At 36.8% G+C, this 17,483-nt stretch overlaps 1 protein-coding gene across 10 annotated transcripts in view; it reads left to right on the top strand.

Annotated features, from left to right (window-relative positions):
- SUPT20H (SPT20 homolog, SAGA complex component) overlaps window positions 1-17,483 on the top strand; it is a 70,045-nt gene that overhangs the window by 40,215 nt on the left and 12,347 nt on the right. For 5 of the 10 annotated variants that reach the window (XM_065730225.1, XM_065730228.1, XM_065730231.1 and 2 more), the window contains 13 exons: window positions 1,707-1,742; window positions 1,836-1,894; window positions 1,988-2,054; window positions 7,830-7,959; window positions 8,589-8,692; window positions 9,162-9,278; window positions 9,382-9,435; window positions 10,376-10,515; window positions 11,443-11,599; window positions 11,687-11,743; window positions 12,605-12,676; window positions 13,609-13,766; window positions 15,136-15,168. In XM_065730225.1, coding sequence (XP_065586297.1) covers window positions 1,707-1,742; window positions 1,836-1,894; window positions 1,988-2,054; window positions 7,830-7,959; window positions 8,589-8,692; window positions 9,162-9,278; window positions 9,382-9,435; window positions 10,376-10,515; window positions 11,443-11,599; window positions 11,687-11,743; window positions 12,605-12,676; window positions 13,609-13,766; window positions 15,136-15,168 — 1,184 coding nt within the window. Of the gene's footprint in view, window positions 1-1,705; window positions 1,743-1,835; window positions 1,895-1,987; window positions 2,055-7,829; window positions 7,960-8,588; window positions 8,693-9,161; window positions 9,279-9,381; window positions 9,436-10,375; window positions 10,516-11,442; window positions 11,600-11,686; window positions 11,744-12,604; window positions 12,677-13,608; window positions 13,767-15,135; window positions 15,169-17,483 lie in introns of all 10 variants that reach the window. The other 5 variants (XM_065730232.1, XM_065730233.1, XM_065730230.1 and 2 more) reach the window with 2 other exon arrangements.

Raw genomic sequence — 17,483 nt, 5'->3', positions numbered from 1 at the left:
TTGCCCCGCACACCCTAGGAGAATCACATAAAGATAGTAGTGTGTTTTGAGTCATGTATGACATTAGATAATTGAGTACAAAGTGCAAGTCCTTTTTACCACTTGTAATGCTAATAGGACCAGTGCAATTAGAAGGTGTTAGAAAAAGAGGGATGCTCACCCATCTTTGAAGATCCAGACTTGCAGAAAGACTCTAAGGAGGGATCTCCAGTAAGAAACCTTTCCTCAGTAGAAGCCAACCCTTAAAACCCCCCTTTGGGGGGTTGGACTCGATGATCTCTTGAGGTCCCTTCCAACCCCTATGATTCTATGATGTCTAAGAGAATTACCTTCACCTGTGCTTCCAGGGCTGACCAGGTCTTTTCTCCAGGTAGTTTAAGCCATGACTCAGCAGTTCCCATACACCACTCTACCTTTTTTAATGTACTTCTATTCACAGTTATAGCTATGGATTTTATTTGCTGTTAAGCAGATTAAAAGCAAAGAATTATTAAGGTTTGAAAAGACCTCTAAGATCATCTTGTCCAATCTTCTACCTACCACCAGTAATTGCCCACTAAACCATGTCCCTAAGTATGATGTTTACATAATTATTGAGCACCTCCAGGGACAGTGACTCATCCACCTCCCTAGGCAGCCTGTTCCTGTGCCTGACAACACTCTCAAAGAAGAGAATCCAATCTGAACCTCCCCTAATGCAACTTGAGGCCATTCCCTCTTGTCCTATCGCTACTACCTGGCAGAAGAGGCTGAACCCCACCTCCCACAACTCCTTTCAGGCAGTTGTAGAGGGTGATAAGGTCTCCCCTGAGCCTCCTCTTCTCCAGACTGAATAAACCCAGTTCCCTCACCCCTTCCCCTGTAAGACTTGTACTCTAGACCCTTCACAGCTTTGTTGCCCCTTGAACACACTGTGAGGTTTTGATGTCTTTCTTGTAGTGAGGGGCCCAGAAACATGGTACTCAAGATGCAGCCTCATCAGAGCTGAGTACAGGGGAATGATCATCTCCCTGCTACTGCTGGCTGTGCTATTTCTTACACAAGCCAGGGTGTTGTTGGCCTTTTTGGCCACCTGGGTACACTGATGGCTCATGTTCAGTCGAGCATTGACCAACACCTCCAGATTCCTCCACACTTAATAGTATGTCATAAGAAACTTCCCATGTTGTCTTGTGTGCAGAAATAATATTCTGAGTGCAGGATCTTCATTCCCTTTCATGTAGAAAAATAACCATTCTTTGGCATCAGTACCTGAATGTTAAATTTTTTCTTCTTGAGCTGTGCTGTTCAGGAAGACTTTGGCTTATCTTTTATATTGAGATAGTAGCAAGCTTAAAGGAGTACAGGTTTTTCTGCTCTGTGCCTGCAATTGTTTTGATTAATATTTGTAACGACCTTTCTTAGGTGAAATGTCTATTCCCACTTTAATTCTAACTGCCTTTCATTGTTCTTTGTAATGGAGCCAGAACCTTGCTAATGTAGACAATTGGTAGTGGGATTAATTATTTTTAATGTCGTTACACAAGGTTTCATTTGCTAAGTTCAGTGGGGGCCAGAGAACATTTGAGCCCATCTTCTGTTAATTCATACCAGCAGTAATAGAGGGTTTTTTTGTTTTGTTTTGTTTTTTTTGTTGTGGCTTTTATGTACAAGGTTGTTCAAACAATTAGCATACTTTCTAAAATAGTCTCTTTGTAATCTTGCAGCAGCACGCTTTAGAACAGGCATTGGACCGTGCAGAGGTAAGTAGTTACTTGTACAGTAATTGCATGTTAGTTAGAATTATATTTCCTTGTAATTCATGTACTGTTTTTTTTTTAATTTTTCTCTTCCAGTATATCATTGAAAGTGCTCGTCAGAGACCTCCCAAAAGAAAATATTTATCCAGTGGAAGGTAGTGAGCATTTCAGTCTTAATATCTTTTAAATAGCATTTCTTTGATTTAGTTTTGGTTACATTTTAAGGTGTTTTTTATTATAAATTTCAGAAAATCTGTATTTCAAAAACTCTATGATTTATATATAGAAGAATGTGAAAAAGAGCCTGAGATAAAGGTAAGTGAAAATTTCTGAGCAGCTTTCCCATTGCTGTTTGAACTGGCAAGTTCAGAATAGACTGTTTTGTATTTCATTTATTTCTTTTATTGAGAAAAGAGTAGAGAGTAGTGGCTTTACCAAAGATTAAAACTTCAGTAGAAACAAAATGTCTTGTGTGGATTAAACTGATCGTGTAATTTCATAGCATTTTCTTAATTCAATTTGAAATGAAAGCAAGATGATGTGAGTGCCACTGACTGTGATAACCCCAAATCTGTTTTTAAAGGTAATAAAATTGAATGCTACCAGAAGGTTGTGGAGATTTTACTTCTGAGGTGCTTTTCTGTGTATGAAAACAGGATTTCAAAGGAACAGTCTAGAATGGTGTTCATTAAACAACAGGTTAAAGTAGTTAGGATGATTCATGCCGTATTACCTAGTCTGGCTTGAGAGACCAGTTTATTCTGTTTTAATACTGCATCGCTGAAATCTGTGAGCAAATGTCAGTGCACTGTTGTTGATATTACTTTTTCTGAATCTGATTAGTATTAGCTTGACTGCCATGGAAAAAATATGCAGAGAAAATTTTTTTGAACCTGCATTCTGTGGTAAATTCAGGTGTTCTTTTTTTTTTTTCCTGGGATTATCAGTTAATTGATAAGTGTTTTGGGAAACCTTTTCTTAATTTCATCAGAGAAACTCAAACGAGTTTAATTACTGTAAATCTAAGGTGTAAAAGCTGCAGTCTGCTTTGCTGAGTGGCAAATATTGAATGGAATGAGAAGAATCAGCTGTGGAATCTGTTGCATTGCTTCTTTCCATGGTGAAGTAAAAGCCTGTAGGAAGACAAATTGTGCTAAAGTGCTGCAATTATTGAACACCTGAATTATTATTTTTGTTTTTGGTGAACCTGTGTTAGTTGGTTTTATTCAGTGTATGATTCTGATTCATATCTCAAATGCAAATAAGATGTTAAGCAAAATACGGAGGTGAAAAGATTAAACTATCAGTTGCAAATGAGTGTCAAGATATTTGAGCAGTAAGGAGAAGTTTGGGATTGCTAAACTGGAATCTGGAAAAACTAGGGTTTAAATACAGTAGTTATTGTTAAATCTGGACTAAGATGTGGATAGTTAACTGATATCTTGGTGTTACGCTGTGGATTCTAATTGCTGAAAATGAGCAGCTCAGTGATTAAGGTGTGATGTTCAGAACACAATGTTTTATGAGACTTATCCATCAGTGTAGGACTACTTCTTTGTCTCCATGTACTACAAGACAGAAATAGTATTCAAACTAGAGTTTGGCCAATGACTTCAGAGATTTTGATGTACTGAACTGTCAAAATTTCTGTTGCTGTACTGCATCGTTTTAAAGGTGCAAGGTGTAAATGCGTTGTCCATTCAGAAGCAAATGGTCTGAAAGTGAGGAAACTGTTGCCTGTAGTAGTCCACTTTGAAGTAAATCGTTTCTCATTAGGGTGAAGCTAACAGACTTTAGACCACAGCTTTCCTCAAAGTTGATCAGTAAAAGCTTACCTTAAGCGTTAGTTATGAGACTGAAATATTTTCTTGCCTCCACTGCAGAGGCTGCATACACATTGCATTTACTAGCCACATTAATACAAGTCTTTGTGCTTAGCTAGCAGTTTCAGTCTTCTCTAAGAATCTGACTGAGGGTCAGTTAGGACACAAACATCCTCAGGTTTCACTTTACTCCTTGTATTTTGTATCCAGAAAAAGATGCTCTGTGTAAGTTCTGTCAAGTTGTAAGGTTGATTTGGGTAGGGTTTTTTTTTGCAGTTTTTGGTTAATGTGTACACTGTCATCAACAATTGCATGTTTATAATATGTAAGAGAACAAAAATGCTAAATAATCCTTGTTGCTATTAGATCAAAATCTTTTTTCCATACAACCATTTACAATTGGTATTTAATCTTGCTTTGCATTTAACAGTGGCCACTTAATTTCCCTTGATAATTCTTACATTGAGACTGTTGACTGTAGTTAGCCACACTGCTGTCGTACCTTAGGAAGTCTTAAAAGTAATGCAACCACATGGGGCATCTCATGAGACATTTTTTTTTTCCCTTAAAAGATAATTACTAATTTTGGTATTTGGAATATTCTGATCATTTTGGGCATACTGAGTAATTAGAAATGCTTGACTGTGGAATGAGTATTTCAGTACATACTCACCACTGCTCTTTTCTATGATGTAAAAAAGAATAAGTATGCCATATGAAGAAATGTATCTGAAAATTACTTCTTAAGTGTTTATCCTACAGGAAATATTCTGTAAAAAAACTTACTGTAAGATTTGTGATTTCACTTTGAATAGATCTTGGCCTCTTAAAATTCCTTCTTGAATTATCTAACAGAAGAAAACACTGAAAAAGAGAGTGACTTACTGTAAATGGGAAATGCTGAGTGCTCACTGTTTTGTTTTTTTTTTTTAAAGCAATCAAAAATCCAAGTCTTATGTCTTTTTTTTCCGTGCTGCAGTTGAAGGGACTGGAGTAAGACAGGATACATACAGTGAGATCTGTTAACCTTCAAGATTTTGAGGAAGTGATGGTGCTGAAGTTACAATGGCTGTTAAGAAAATTTTCCTGAAACCAAGGCAAGAGAAGAGCTCTGTTGAGGACTCACCTGCAATACTGCACGTAGGCCTGAAGCTCCCAGCACAATAAAAATGTGGAGCTGTAGGAATGGGTCCAGAGGAGATTACGAGGTGCTCAGAGGGCTAGAGAAGAAGAAGAAAGGAGAGTGAGGGAAGGAGGGAACTGGGCTTGTTCAGCCTGGGGAAGCAAAGGCTCTAGGGAGACCTCATTGCCACCTTCTAGTACTTGAGGCATGTTTATAAACAGAAAATATATCAACTTCTTACATTGTCTAGTAGTGACAGAACAAGGGAGTATGCTTTTAAACTAAAAGAGGAGAGTTTGATATTCGATGTTCTGAGAAAATTCTATACTCAGAAGGTGGTGAGACATTGGCACAGGATGCCCAGAGAAGCTGTGAGTGCCCCATCCCTGAAGACAATCGAGGTCTGGTTGGATGGGGCCCTGTGCAGCCTGAGCTGCTGGGTGGAAGACTTGCCCATGGCAGGGGGGTTGGTACTGGATGGTCTTTTAAAGTCCCTTCCAATGCAAGCCGTTTAAGTTAACATTGTAATCATATCCACAAACGGAGGAGTAACAAACATAGCATAGAGCCACTGTTAGTCTTGTTAGGCAGGAATTTTCAGTATTTGCATGCTCAGGGTGTTTTCAGGGAGAGAAGGGTACCACTTTTCTGCAGGTGATGTCAGAGAGTGTTAGGAGTATTACCTTATATAGCTGGGCAGTATAGCAGGCAGTAACTTGGCTGTTTTGTGTCTGAGTTCTTGCATTATACTGAGGTGAACATTTGAGAAATTTAATCCACCTCAATCCAGTTCTTAATCTTTAAAATGTTTCCATACATATGAGCTTAATGTCAGTTCAAAGCTAGCACCTGCAGTAGCCAGCTCAAAGGAAAAAGCTGATTTTGTGATCGCAGACATTTTCATGTTAATGAAAGGTTAACTAATTACCTGTTCACTGAAATTTCAGTACTTAAATGCCAGTTTACTCCAATGACTTGGATGGGGTTTTACATTTTAAAATGTGCTTAGCACCTATCTTATGAAGTTTAGCTCATGTGGATAAAGTGCCAGAAAAATTCCACGTGTTCTTTTGTCTTCTACTCTTTCCTTTGCACCTGTTCTCATATCCATCAAAAACAAACAAAAATACCTGCTGAGCTGTAATTGCTAAATGATTACTGAACAGAAAATAAAAACTAAAAGGTAAATCTAATGTCTTTCCCTGAATAAATTTAAGTCATAGTAACATGATTAACTCAATTTAATTACTTTCACAATTGAATTACCTTTGTATATGTTACTTACTGTAGGCAACCTGCTTTAGCAGGGAGTTGGAGTTGATGATCTCCAAAGGTCCTTCCTTTAGGACTAGAGGGAATGGCATCAAGTTGGGCTGGGATGATTAAGGTTGGACATAAGGTAAAATTTCTTCTCCAAAAGAGTGGTCAGGCATTAGAATGAGCTACCCAGGAAATTGGTGGAGTCACTGTCACTGGAGGTGTTAAAGAAACATTTAGATATTGTATTGAGGGACATGGTTTAGTGAGGGAATATTAGTGATAGGTGGACGGTTGGACGGGATGATCTTGGAGGTCTTTTCCAACCTTGGTGATTCTATGATTCCAATCCCTATGATTCTGTGAAGAGATGACTGTATTAACTGTTAAGAGCAAAGATGTCAGAGCAGTTGAGTGCTGAGTTTCTTTTCAAATGATAATTACTGTACCTCTGAGTACTTCACACTGTGTCTAAGTGAAGATGATGGTTGGCAGACGATACACAGTGATGTGCTGGCAACTGAAGCAGTGTCTGTGAGGTCTCTTTTTTTGGGTAGATGTCTTACAGGAGTCTAATTGGAGTCATGACTGAAGATCTAACCTAACAAGCTATACCTCCAGAGCAGTGGCATTCTTTATCTATCTTTACTTTTATTGTTATCAATATGTATTTTCTCTTCTGCTTCATTCCTCCAGTTCTTTCCCCATCTATTCTCCAGAGTTTTTCCTACTTCACACTTCCTTTGTGTTAGCTTCCACAATTTCTAAACTGTAAAAGGAAGTAGAATGAAGTCACTGTAATTCATGATGCATGGAGAGAGTTAACTTGGCTGTTTATGCCAAAACTACTCAGAAAGAGATGAAAGATTTTCCATCTTTTTTTTTTTCTTTATATCTTTTGAAGTGGTCTGTTGGCTTACATTTCCATGCTTGCTTTTGTTTTTTGCTTTTTTTTGTTGTTTTAATTCTTTTCTCTTAGGAATGGTTTCCATAGAGGTAATAACTTTCTTTTCTGTCTTCCCAGTTATCACTGAAAAGCTAGATTTGTTCAAAAAGAGCCATCCCACTACCATTTAGTGAGTGTAGATGAAGTAAGCAGCTGGGTAGACTAATCAGGGCACTAAGATCACCTTCCAGTGAATATCTTCACCTGCTCCTAGTATTCAGTATGAATTCTAGCCTCCAGCCAGATGTAAAATCACTTGAAGTTTAGAAATCACTGTTTTAATTTTTAAAGGGGTATTAAAAATGTTTAGATTTTAAGATATATCTGGGATCTCTGAAACATCCATTCATTTGAATACATGTATGTGTGTGTATGTTTAAATGTTTTTCAGGAAAATGATCTTTCTTACACTTAATGGAGAAATAGTCTCTGTAGCTGTTGTATCCGATTTCAGCAAATACAGGCAAGGCAATGCAATTAACAAAGCTTCCAAATACTGTAATTCAGTATTTTAATCTGGGAAATGGACACTCTGCTAGGAATGTTTCAGAGTAGTAAATATTTTGTTGTTGGTATCAAACAGAGTAAATTATGCTTTAAAAGTACACATAGTAATGTTACCAAGAAAAGGCATGCTGTACCTTTACAACATTGTGAGTTTTAGCCTCGGGCCATTCTTGTTAACTGTTGTCTGTGGACTTAAGGTTGTTTCTTTGTTTATTTTGTACTTACTGAAATGAGTGATTAAAAAATGTGTGCAAGTATGTAAAAAAAAACATAATGAATATAATCTACTGAATAGATTCAAATTAAATTTAACTGGGCTTATTTAGATTAATGTTGAAACATGTATCTTAATAGTATTTTGATTCTGGCAATTGTTTTTAATGCTACTAATTACTTGATAGTATTATGTTCATGAGCAATGTTTACTTTTAAAGCAGAAGCTGAGGCGAAATGTGAATTTACTTGAGAAGCTGGTTATGCAGGAGACACTGTCGTGTCTGGTAGTGAACCTCTATCCGGGAAATGAGGGTTATTCACTTATGCTCAGGGGAAAAAATGGTTCAGGTAATATTTTTGCTACTTAATCTTTAAAACTATTCAGAATGTTCTATAAATAGTTATAATGCATTTCAGTTGCTTCTATTTAACTGTTTTGCTTCTAATGTAAAAAACTGTACTTCAAATCTTCATTTTCTCTAATAGCATAAATTGGAAGGTAATGATCTTTCTGATAGCCTTCCACTCTGTTATTTCCCCATAGCTTCGTAACTGTTCCTTCTCTTCCTGGGTTCCTTATTTAAGTTTTCTCACTTCAGGTTCCTTCTCTTAAATAATTTATTGCACTGCCTCCTATATCTACAACTTGTAAAAGTCATCCACTTTCCATTTTGATTGCATCTTCATGCCACCTGGTACTGTGGCATGCAATAAGAACATGCAGTGTGTCATTTGGTAGCAAAAATTTGATTGCGTAGAGATATGAAGGAGCATTGCTTTCTAGCACAGTAAGAATAAAATCATGCTCTGGGAACAGAAATGGATATAAAAATTAATATAATGTAAAAAAAATTGGTTATTTTGATAAACTTCCACCAAGCCTGCTTTTTTTCCTGTGGTGAACTTGTTTTAGATTTCGCTTTGTTAAAGTCTGAACATGAAAGGCAAAAGAAAAACAATGTTTTGTTTAAATTCAGATTCTGAGACCATACGACTGCCTTACGAGGAAGGAGAACTGCTTGAATATTTGGATGCAGAGGAGCTACCGCCTATTTTGGTTGATCTCTTGGAAAAATCTCAGGTTTGAAAGTTTTATTTTCAAAAATAAATTGCTTTCTACCTGGATAGATTTGGAACTGTGAATGCTTCACATAGGTGATTCCAAAAAGAAGGTGAAAAATGCTTGTGCATTTGAAGCTAAAATATGAATGCCTCAAACAATTTTTGATAACTAAAAAAAAAGTCATAACAGTGGGGAAGAACGGGGTGAAGATTTTGCAGTTGTTTAGGCTGACAGGCATCTTGGACTCTGTGCTCAGCAAAATGTCCTTTGTTCTTTATTGTCATTAAATATTTGACACGAGAATTTCTTAAACCCACATTCCTCACATGTGGAAGGAAACATTTGAAGCTTATACATGACATTTGTGGTAACATCGCTGATCTTGACAAAATTGGTAATTTTATCCGTAGTATCAATAAACACTGTACAGACTGGGGCACTTTAGCTAATATTTGGGTATCTTCAAGTTGTTCTTTGTTTTTACCAGGTTAATATTTTTCACTGTGGATGTGTCATAGCAGAAATACGTGACTATAGGCAGTCTGGTAACATGAAATCTCCAACATACCAAAGCAAGCACATTCTTTTGCGTCCTACAATGCAGGTAAGAAATCTCTCAAGCCATTTCTCAGTTATGGTATTTACAGCTATTACTGAACAGTATTAATAACTCACAAAGCTAACTATAGTTATGCCTTTCTCATCAGACTTTAATTTGTGATGTTCATTCTATAACAAGTGACAACCACAAATGGACACAGGTAAGTCAGCAGTTGTTTCAAAACTTTGTAGTGATGTGGTGAATATATTTAGCTTTAAAAAATCTGATAACCATAACTTATGATATTTTGGATTTACTCGAATTGATGATGATGTGCATAGTGGTGCATGCAGTGTGCTCCTGAGAACTGTTGAATTAACTTGATAATAGTATCTTCCCCTACGATGTCACAGAAAACAGTAGAAATTGCTAATAGAATCAGGTCTTATTTTTTGGTAATGCAGAATGACATTATTGGAATTACACTAACTAGTTTACCTTACTTCAGTAGTCTTCAGCATACAGTCAGGAGCAGTAATTATAGTCTAATAACACAATTGCTCCTTCAGCAGCACATTACAATTGATGTTGTTGCAGTAAAGAGAATCCTAATTATGATTGTACAGTTAAAGTTAGTTAAATGGTAAAGAGCAAGCAACCACTCATTTGTTTTTCAGAGCCACAATTGTGCTAAACTACATTTAAAATTGTAACCCAAAGTCCCAGGTAGCCCAGTGAGGTTGGAGCCCTGGAAGCCTTTAAGGCCAGGTTGAATGGGACTTTGAGCAAGCTGGTCTAGTGGGTGGTGTCCCTGCCTATAGCAGGGGGCTGGAACTAGATGATCTTAAAGGTCCCTTCCAACTCAAACTATTCTATGATTCTCTAGTCTTTATGTCACTGTTAGCCAGTCCATCACGACAAATCGCTAAGAGAAAATTGATTACATTACCACTACTGTGATTTAAAAATAAAAAGGGAAAGAAACCACGCTACATTACAGTTCGTTCTCTTTTCCTTTTAGAAACCCCAACCAGAACTCTGTAACTCTTAATGACTACTAACATAAGCGTTAAGTGTTTTCTCTCCTTGAGTATAGGTCTCTGTTGTCTTAATGTGGAAATCTTCACTTTTACGTTTATTAATAGCTGTGTGTATTACAGGAAGACAAACTCCTACTTGAGAGCCAACTTATTTTGGCTACAGCCGAGCCTTTGTGTCTTGATCCATCAATAGCAGTGACCTGTACTACAAACAGGCTCCTGTACAACAAGCAGAAAATGAATACTCGCCCCATGAAACGGTATTTTTTCAGTGTGAAGCATGTTAAGACTTTTTCGAGGTTTAGGGGGTGTTTCAAAGAAAAACAAGCTGTGCTTTACACAAAAGCACTTTACACTTCAGCTTTCTGTTATGCAGTGCTCAAACTATGTAGAGTATAGAGAACAGCTGTGAAATTGCATCTTATTTGTAGAGTATTTCAGTGATAGGTACTGCAATATTCTTTTTTTTGTACATGTAAACAAGTGTTAGACTGTTCTGACAAAACTCATTGTAGATAATGTGGAGTCCACTGCTTACAAAATCTTGATATTCTTTCACTTGTGTGCTGGTGATTCACTTATTTCCAAAAGAACTCAAAACAATTGGTTATTTTTTAGTGAAAGAGATGGATTCACAGTGTAGAACTAAAAAGTACTGATGATCATTTCAATTTACTGAAATGTATTTAAAACGACTAGTGATGTAAATAGAGAAATCAGATAGGCTGCTCTTAGAATTAGAGCATGATGCTCAACAAACATTCCATCAGAAGAGTACACAGGTGTTAGATGAGTGTCCAGGATAGCATTAACGTGCTGAAAGATTGGGTGTGACACAAACGTTGGGTGTTCCTGTGCCTATAACTTTCTAAACACACAATCAGCACGTGGATATTTTGGCAGAATTGAAATCTTTGATAATGTATTAATCTTCTAAGTTTGATAACTTGTTTTGACAGTTTAATTATGTGTTTCAAAAATAATCCTATTCTTTGCTCCAAAACACATGAACAGAATACTGGTATTCTTAAAAATTTGAGATTGAGTTTGAACTATGCTGTATAATCAAACGAGTATTTCAAAACCTGTTTTCTAGTCTCAGTTCTCTGCATGTTTTTGTGCTCATACACTGACAGTGGGGAATTTCATGTGATGGATTTACAGATTTATATGTCATCTTACCATAGGTGCTTCAAAAGGTACTCAAAGTCATCTCTGAACAGGCAGCAGGAGGTAGCTCACTATTCAACTCCACCTCAGCTCAGATTAGTTGACTATTTACAGAAGAAGAAGGAGAAGAAAGGAGCCCAGCAGTATGACCTCAAAATTTCTAAAGCTGGAAATGTGAGTGTTCTGAGATGTACATGGGTAAACTTGTTAGCTATTTCTTTTAAAAATTAGCACACTAATGCCACTTTGTTCATCTTCTAGTGTGTAGATATGTGGAAACAGAACCCTTGCTACTTGACTGCGCCTTCTGAAGTGGATGTAAGTTTGGTTGTTATCTTTTGAAATAATATTAGCAATTGTATTCCGTTGTATTACATGAGGGAGGAAAAGGAAGTGGCTAGATATTATCCAGTATCAAATACCAATAATTTTTGAAAAAATTGCCAGTTGAAGTGGAATTTTCTTTAGTTTAGGAAAAAAAAAACAAGGTAAGCTGCATTGGAATAATTTGCAACTGCAGTGTGATAGTTTGGATAAGATCAACAGTGCAAACTGATCTTTAATATTGTTCATCTGTGGGATTGTCTTCAAAGACAATTTGAAACTGTCTTGATAATGTATTAAAAAATATAAGGAAAGTGTTCTAAAAGGAGTTCCTTCTCAGCCTGGTAGAATTTTTTTTTTTGTCATGTATATTAAGGGATGTAGAATTATCTGTTAAAAAAATAGAAAAAAAATATTGAAAATATTTATTGGAAATTCTTCTCACCAGTCTGTGTGCATTCTGATCTCAGGGACATGCCCGTTCCTGGCTTTTGGCACTGTGTAGTACTGACATACAGAAGGATCTGGTAGAGTAGCCAGCATTCTAGCTTTGGGCTTAGTAAGGATGGCAGTGCACATCACTTGTCACATGATGCTGTAGTCTTAAGCCACACTTTTGTTAACATAGCAAGTATGGCGTAACAATAAAATGTAAAGGTCTTCAATTTAACTTTTCAGAGTGCTGAATACAGAGGGTTGTAGTCACTTTTGAAGGGTTTAGCTTTATCCACTCTAAAAAGAGCAGCTGTGCCAGGCTGACATTAACTCAGCCCCAATATGATCATTGATTTTGAGGGTTTTTTTGTTTCTGTTTCTTGTTGGTTGTTTTTTTTTTTTTTCTATCTGCATTTTAAGGTGGAAAAGTATGCCAAAGTGGAAAGCTCTATCAAGCCCGATGACTCGCAGCCAACAGTCTGGCCAGCACATGTGAGTGATTTAGACCTTTGGCCAAGCTCTACTGTACCTAGTTAAAATGTCTCTTATTTCTATTAAATCTGAAGCAACATGGGAATAATCTTCCCTCATCCAGTGTGATAAACCTTAACATGTGTTACACGTGTTTGGAAAGATTATTACAGAAACTTGTGATTTCATACACAGCCTCACGTGTATATGATTAGTGTTGTAATTTCCTCAGGTTTACCAGAAATGCAACAAAAAGCAGTTTTAATCTCCCATATAATGTGTTGTCACTGCATGGTAAATAAAATATAAGAACTTACAGGGAACAGTACTCTGATCAACCAATTGCATTCTCCATGCAGAAGCTCCTATGAAGACTGGCTGAAAAAAACCTTCTGTTTCAAAAAAGATTATGTAATATTAAATGCCAGAAAGCTTACAGAAAGCTCTTTCTGCAGTGTTGAAGTTGGGCTTTAAGATTTGATGCAAATGACATGATTTGATAAGGAAAGGTCATTTTTACATAATTAGTCATAAATCAGTTTTTTAGTTCTTGGTAATTTCTGAGGAATTATTAATTGCATTTTAATAACAACGTCTATCAAATGTCTTTGAAGTCTCATGTTAGGAAAAAATAAAACTTTCATTTGCATCTCTGGCATTTTATTTAGAACTTTTTTTTTGCACTGCAGCTGTTTTTATAATACTGTGTACTTATGTTTACCCAGTCTTCCTTTTGAACATCTAGCATCATTGCTTTAAGGTTTGCAATGTTTTGGCATTTAGTAAGAGATGATAATTTTTTTTTTCTTTTTCCTCCTAATTTTTGCTTTAACAAATGCATCTTATAATGTGTTTATTTATCTCTTGTATTTCATAGGACTGGCTTATATTACTGGCTTTTTTGCTACTGTTTTTTGTAACATTTATTTGGTAATTTTTTTTCTGTCTTCTAGGAAGTAAAAGATGATTATGTGTTTGAATGTGAAGTTGGTAATCAGCTGCAAAAAACCAAGTTGACCATTTTTCAGTCTCTTGGCAATCCGTTGTACTATGGTAAAATTCAGACACTCAAAGGTGACGATGAAAGTGACAACTTATTAGTTCCACCACAGTAAGTTGTGTTCTTTTAATCTGTGGTATGATCCAATAAATGAAAGGCAGCAAATGCTATTTGCCATTTTCTGGCATGAGAGCATTCAGGAGCTAGAAATCTGATTCAAGAGGTTTTTTTGTTTTGAAAATTTCAGCTAATAAACATAACTTTAACAAAAAATCTGATGAGAAAGAAGACATGTTCTTCCAACATCATATCTCGAGTGTTCTGTCATAGTAAGTCTGAATGCTCTTGCATGTTAATGCTGTGTTTTAAGAAAAATCTCCTATTGAGAAAATCTTCCATGTCATGCTGCCAGAAATGGTTAGCATGTGTTTTGCAGTGGTTCTCACAGTTTTGGTCATTGTGATGACATTGGCCAGGCACTGTGAAAACATAAGACTTGATTATTTTACATTTACCCTTACGCAGAGAACTTAAGGCTGAACAAATGAAGGCAGTAAACGTGGGCTCCCAAAGAAGTTTAGTCTGTTTGTAATATTGTTTTGCATCTGCTATTGTTGGCTTTAGTTCTTGCAAAGATTCTCAATTCTTGCCTCTTCTCGTGGTGTGTGTGCCAGTTCTTTGCATAGAGAAACCTGTGCAGCAGAGTAGGCTGAGCAGACTTTAGGTCTATTTAAAGAAAAAGGATTTTTATCATTGTCTGATATATAATTCTTATATACTGTTTTTTGTTTGTTTTTTGTTACAGTCTAAGGTTCTTTTCTTTCCGTACTCAAAACTGTTCCACTTAGAACAACAGGTCTAGTTTAGAGTTGCCTAATAACACTAGGAGTGAGGAGGAGTTGGGTTTTTTCCTTAAATTAAAACATTAACGGAAGTAATAAGACAGTTTGCAAACTGTAAGCATTACGCAAAAGAAAAATGCTTGAGTTTGGAAAATGGTGAGAAACTGGAATTTGGGCATGTGAAATCAAGCAGTGGAAACGAAATGTTGAAGTCCTACAAATAGGGCTGATTTTGACATGCAGACATAAGTTCTGTGTGGGTGTTTCTGTGTTTGTATGTTGATTTATTCTTAAATTTACCCTTGCTACTTTTCATAGTAGCAGTGCTGTAGTAGTTAACTGCTTCCATTTATTTATTTATTTTAATTAAAAAATCTATATTCTACCTTGTACTTTGTAAGTAATTTAAAGGGATCTGTATTAGATAACGTGTATTGTACCTGTGGTTACATAACTATGTTTTGACTTCAGGTTCTAAATAATACCCAGTCCATCAAATGAATAAAGCATCTTGTGTCAGTGAGCAAGTCTAAAAAGAGAATAGCATTGATATTCCTTCTTCAAAGATTATAATTATAAAAAGCATACTATTTTAATACAATTCATCACTGAAGGTGTTTTACTTTTTTACATTTCAGGTTCCTCATTGGTTCCAAGACTGATGCTGAAAGGTAAATCATATATGCAACAGATATCGTATATATGACCAGCAGACTTGATGCCAAATAATTAGTTTAATTCCTTTTTGCCATTGTGACTGTGAATGTTGTGTTCCTGGAAACGTGAAGAACAGATAAGCAGAATAAGAGGAGTTAATTGCTATGATAATAAGTAGGAGATAGCCTGCAGTTCCTACATTCAGTGATCAAGGAAATAAGTTATAAAGTATCTGTTTGCTTTCCTGGTTCCTCTGTGCTGATAAGGGCTTTTATTGCCGGTGCTGCAAGGTGAATTGAGGAATTGGTTGGCTGAAAACCATCACAGTAGTAATAATACACGGGTTTAGTTTTGATCAGTCCTAGGATTGATTTCCTGATGATGTTTACTGCTCTGCTGAAATCTTTCTGTCAGAATAAGCAGTTGTGTTTCAGGGGTAGAACAGGAAATAACAGAGATGGAAGAGGGCAGGGCCACCTTTTGGGTACATAGCTTTGTATTACTTGTTCCACTTCAATTTTAAGTTGTCTAGGTCCTAATTGCTGAATAGGTACTCTGCCTCCTTTTTTTCTGTTGTTTACCTCAGGTTCCTGCTTTCAGCAGGATATTACATCAGCACTATGCCAAATTAAAATGTTGTTCATGGCTGTCCAGTCTTTTGGCTCACCCGGGCTGCACTGAGTGAAAAGGAGTTGTCTTGGGCCCAATAAATATAGGTTGCTCTGGAAAGTAATGCCTCCTGTTTATTTCCATGGAAACTATGACAGATACAGAGAGCACAACAACAGTATTTAACACAGCAAATTATCAGCTTCAAGACACTGTTTTTCAACAGAGTCATCACCATTAGCTGTGCATTTTTCTAGCCTTGAACAAGAGCCTGCATGCCACACTTGGGAAAATCTGCACCTTTGGAGTTGACCTGCTATCACCACAGCTGAAACGCACCACCCATCCTCTCATTGCTTTCACATCCACTGTTTGGTCTCCAGAAATGCTCAACAAGCACTGGTGAATGTTAATGGCTGAAATAGTTTTTTGTATGGAGGAATTCACTTCCAGACTTTTGCTTCATACACACTCCCATGTCAGATGGCATTCTGTCAGACTGCCCTTCTGCTGTCATCTGTCACACAGCAACAAAACATAATGGAGTATTGATGGGAAGGTTCGGCCTCTACTGCCATACCACCAACATCTGGTCTGGTGTCATGGGCCAACAGTAGAAACATTATTTTTGGAGCAGCCCCTGTCAAATGTTGAAGATAGTTTATGTATATAAGTAATAAAACTTACATAAATCCTCAATATTTTTATTAGAACATAAAAGAGAGAAACAAAACCAAAACTAGTGGGATGTTTGTGAGACTAATGTATCAGTCTGGTTCAGTGTAAGTAGTTATCATTCTTACTGAGTTCTCAGGGTGTTCATCAGAGACCTTTGAAATTTTCCTCTGCTTCATCTTTGAAAACAGTTGTTTACAAATGTTCATGCTGCCAAAAAGGGATGACATGAAAATGGCATGATTGTGAAGGGTGGAATATGTATCTCTGATAAGATAGGGCTCATAGGAGTCTAGTAAATAGGAATGATCAAATGTTTTCTTAGAGCTGAATATCTGATTGCAACTCTATACGTTCCACTTGAAAACGTGCAGGTCATGTATTTATGTCAACTTAAAATACACCAAAGTCACAGATATGCCAAAAAAATGGTGATTTTTTTTCAGCAACTTTGAAACCTGTTCTCAAATTCCTTCATCAAAACAGAAAGCGTAACTGTGTATTTTTCATTGTTCACTAAACTGTTCAGCCAAGGTGTCAAAATGCATGAAATTATTTGCCATAACTTGAGTTAGCACTGCACTGTTCCCTCCTATGTCCTGGTTTCAGCTCAAACAGTGTTAATAGCATGCTGACTTGGTTGTTGCTGAGCAGTAGATGTGCACGCAGAACCAGGCTGGGCCACTTGGGGTGAAATGTGTGGCTGCAGTATGAGTGGGGCTGGGCTTCATGTGGCCTGTGGGCCATGGCTTGGACATGCCTGATGTAGTTCATTGTAATGAGGCCTTAGCTAATGAAATTGTGTAGCTCATGGAGGTTCAGTCTACTGGAACATAAGTTAGACCTCACAGGTCTTCCATTTGCTTTTCAGGTCTAGTGTTTCTTTGTATACTTGATAATGTTTGTGATGGCTTCCTCAAATTAGTAACTTTTCAGCATTGGATTTGGTAGAGCAGTTCCACCCTTGATTACCTGACACTGTTGTTGCTTCAAATTCCTGGGTATATCACTGCTTGTTGGTCCTTACAGTAAAATTTTATCTGAG

This window comes from Cyrtonyx montezumae, unplaced genomic scaffold (genome assembly GCF_038088225.1).
Source record: "Cyrtonyx montezumae isolate F1298 unplaced genomic scaffold, pur_monq_1.0 scaffold_12, whole genome shotgun sequence".
NCBI lineage: Eukaryota > Metazoa > Chordata > Aves > Galliformes > Odontophoridae > Cyrtonyx > Cyrtonyx montezumae.
The sequence above is the reverse complement of the archived record's forward strand: the minus strand, read 5'-3'. Positions and strand labels throughout refer to the sequence as shown.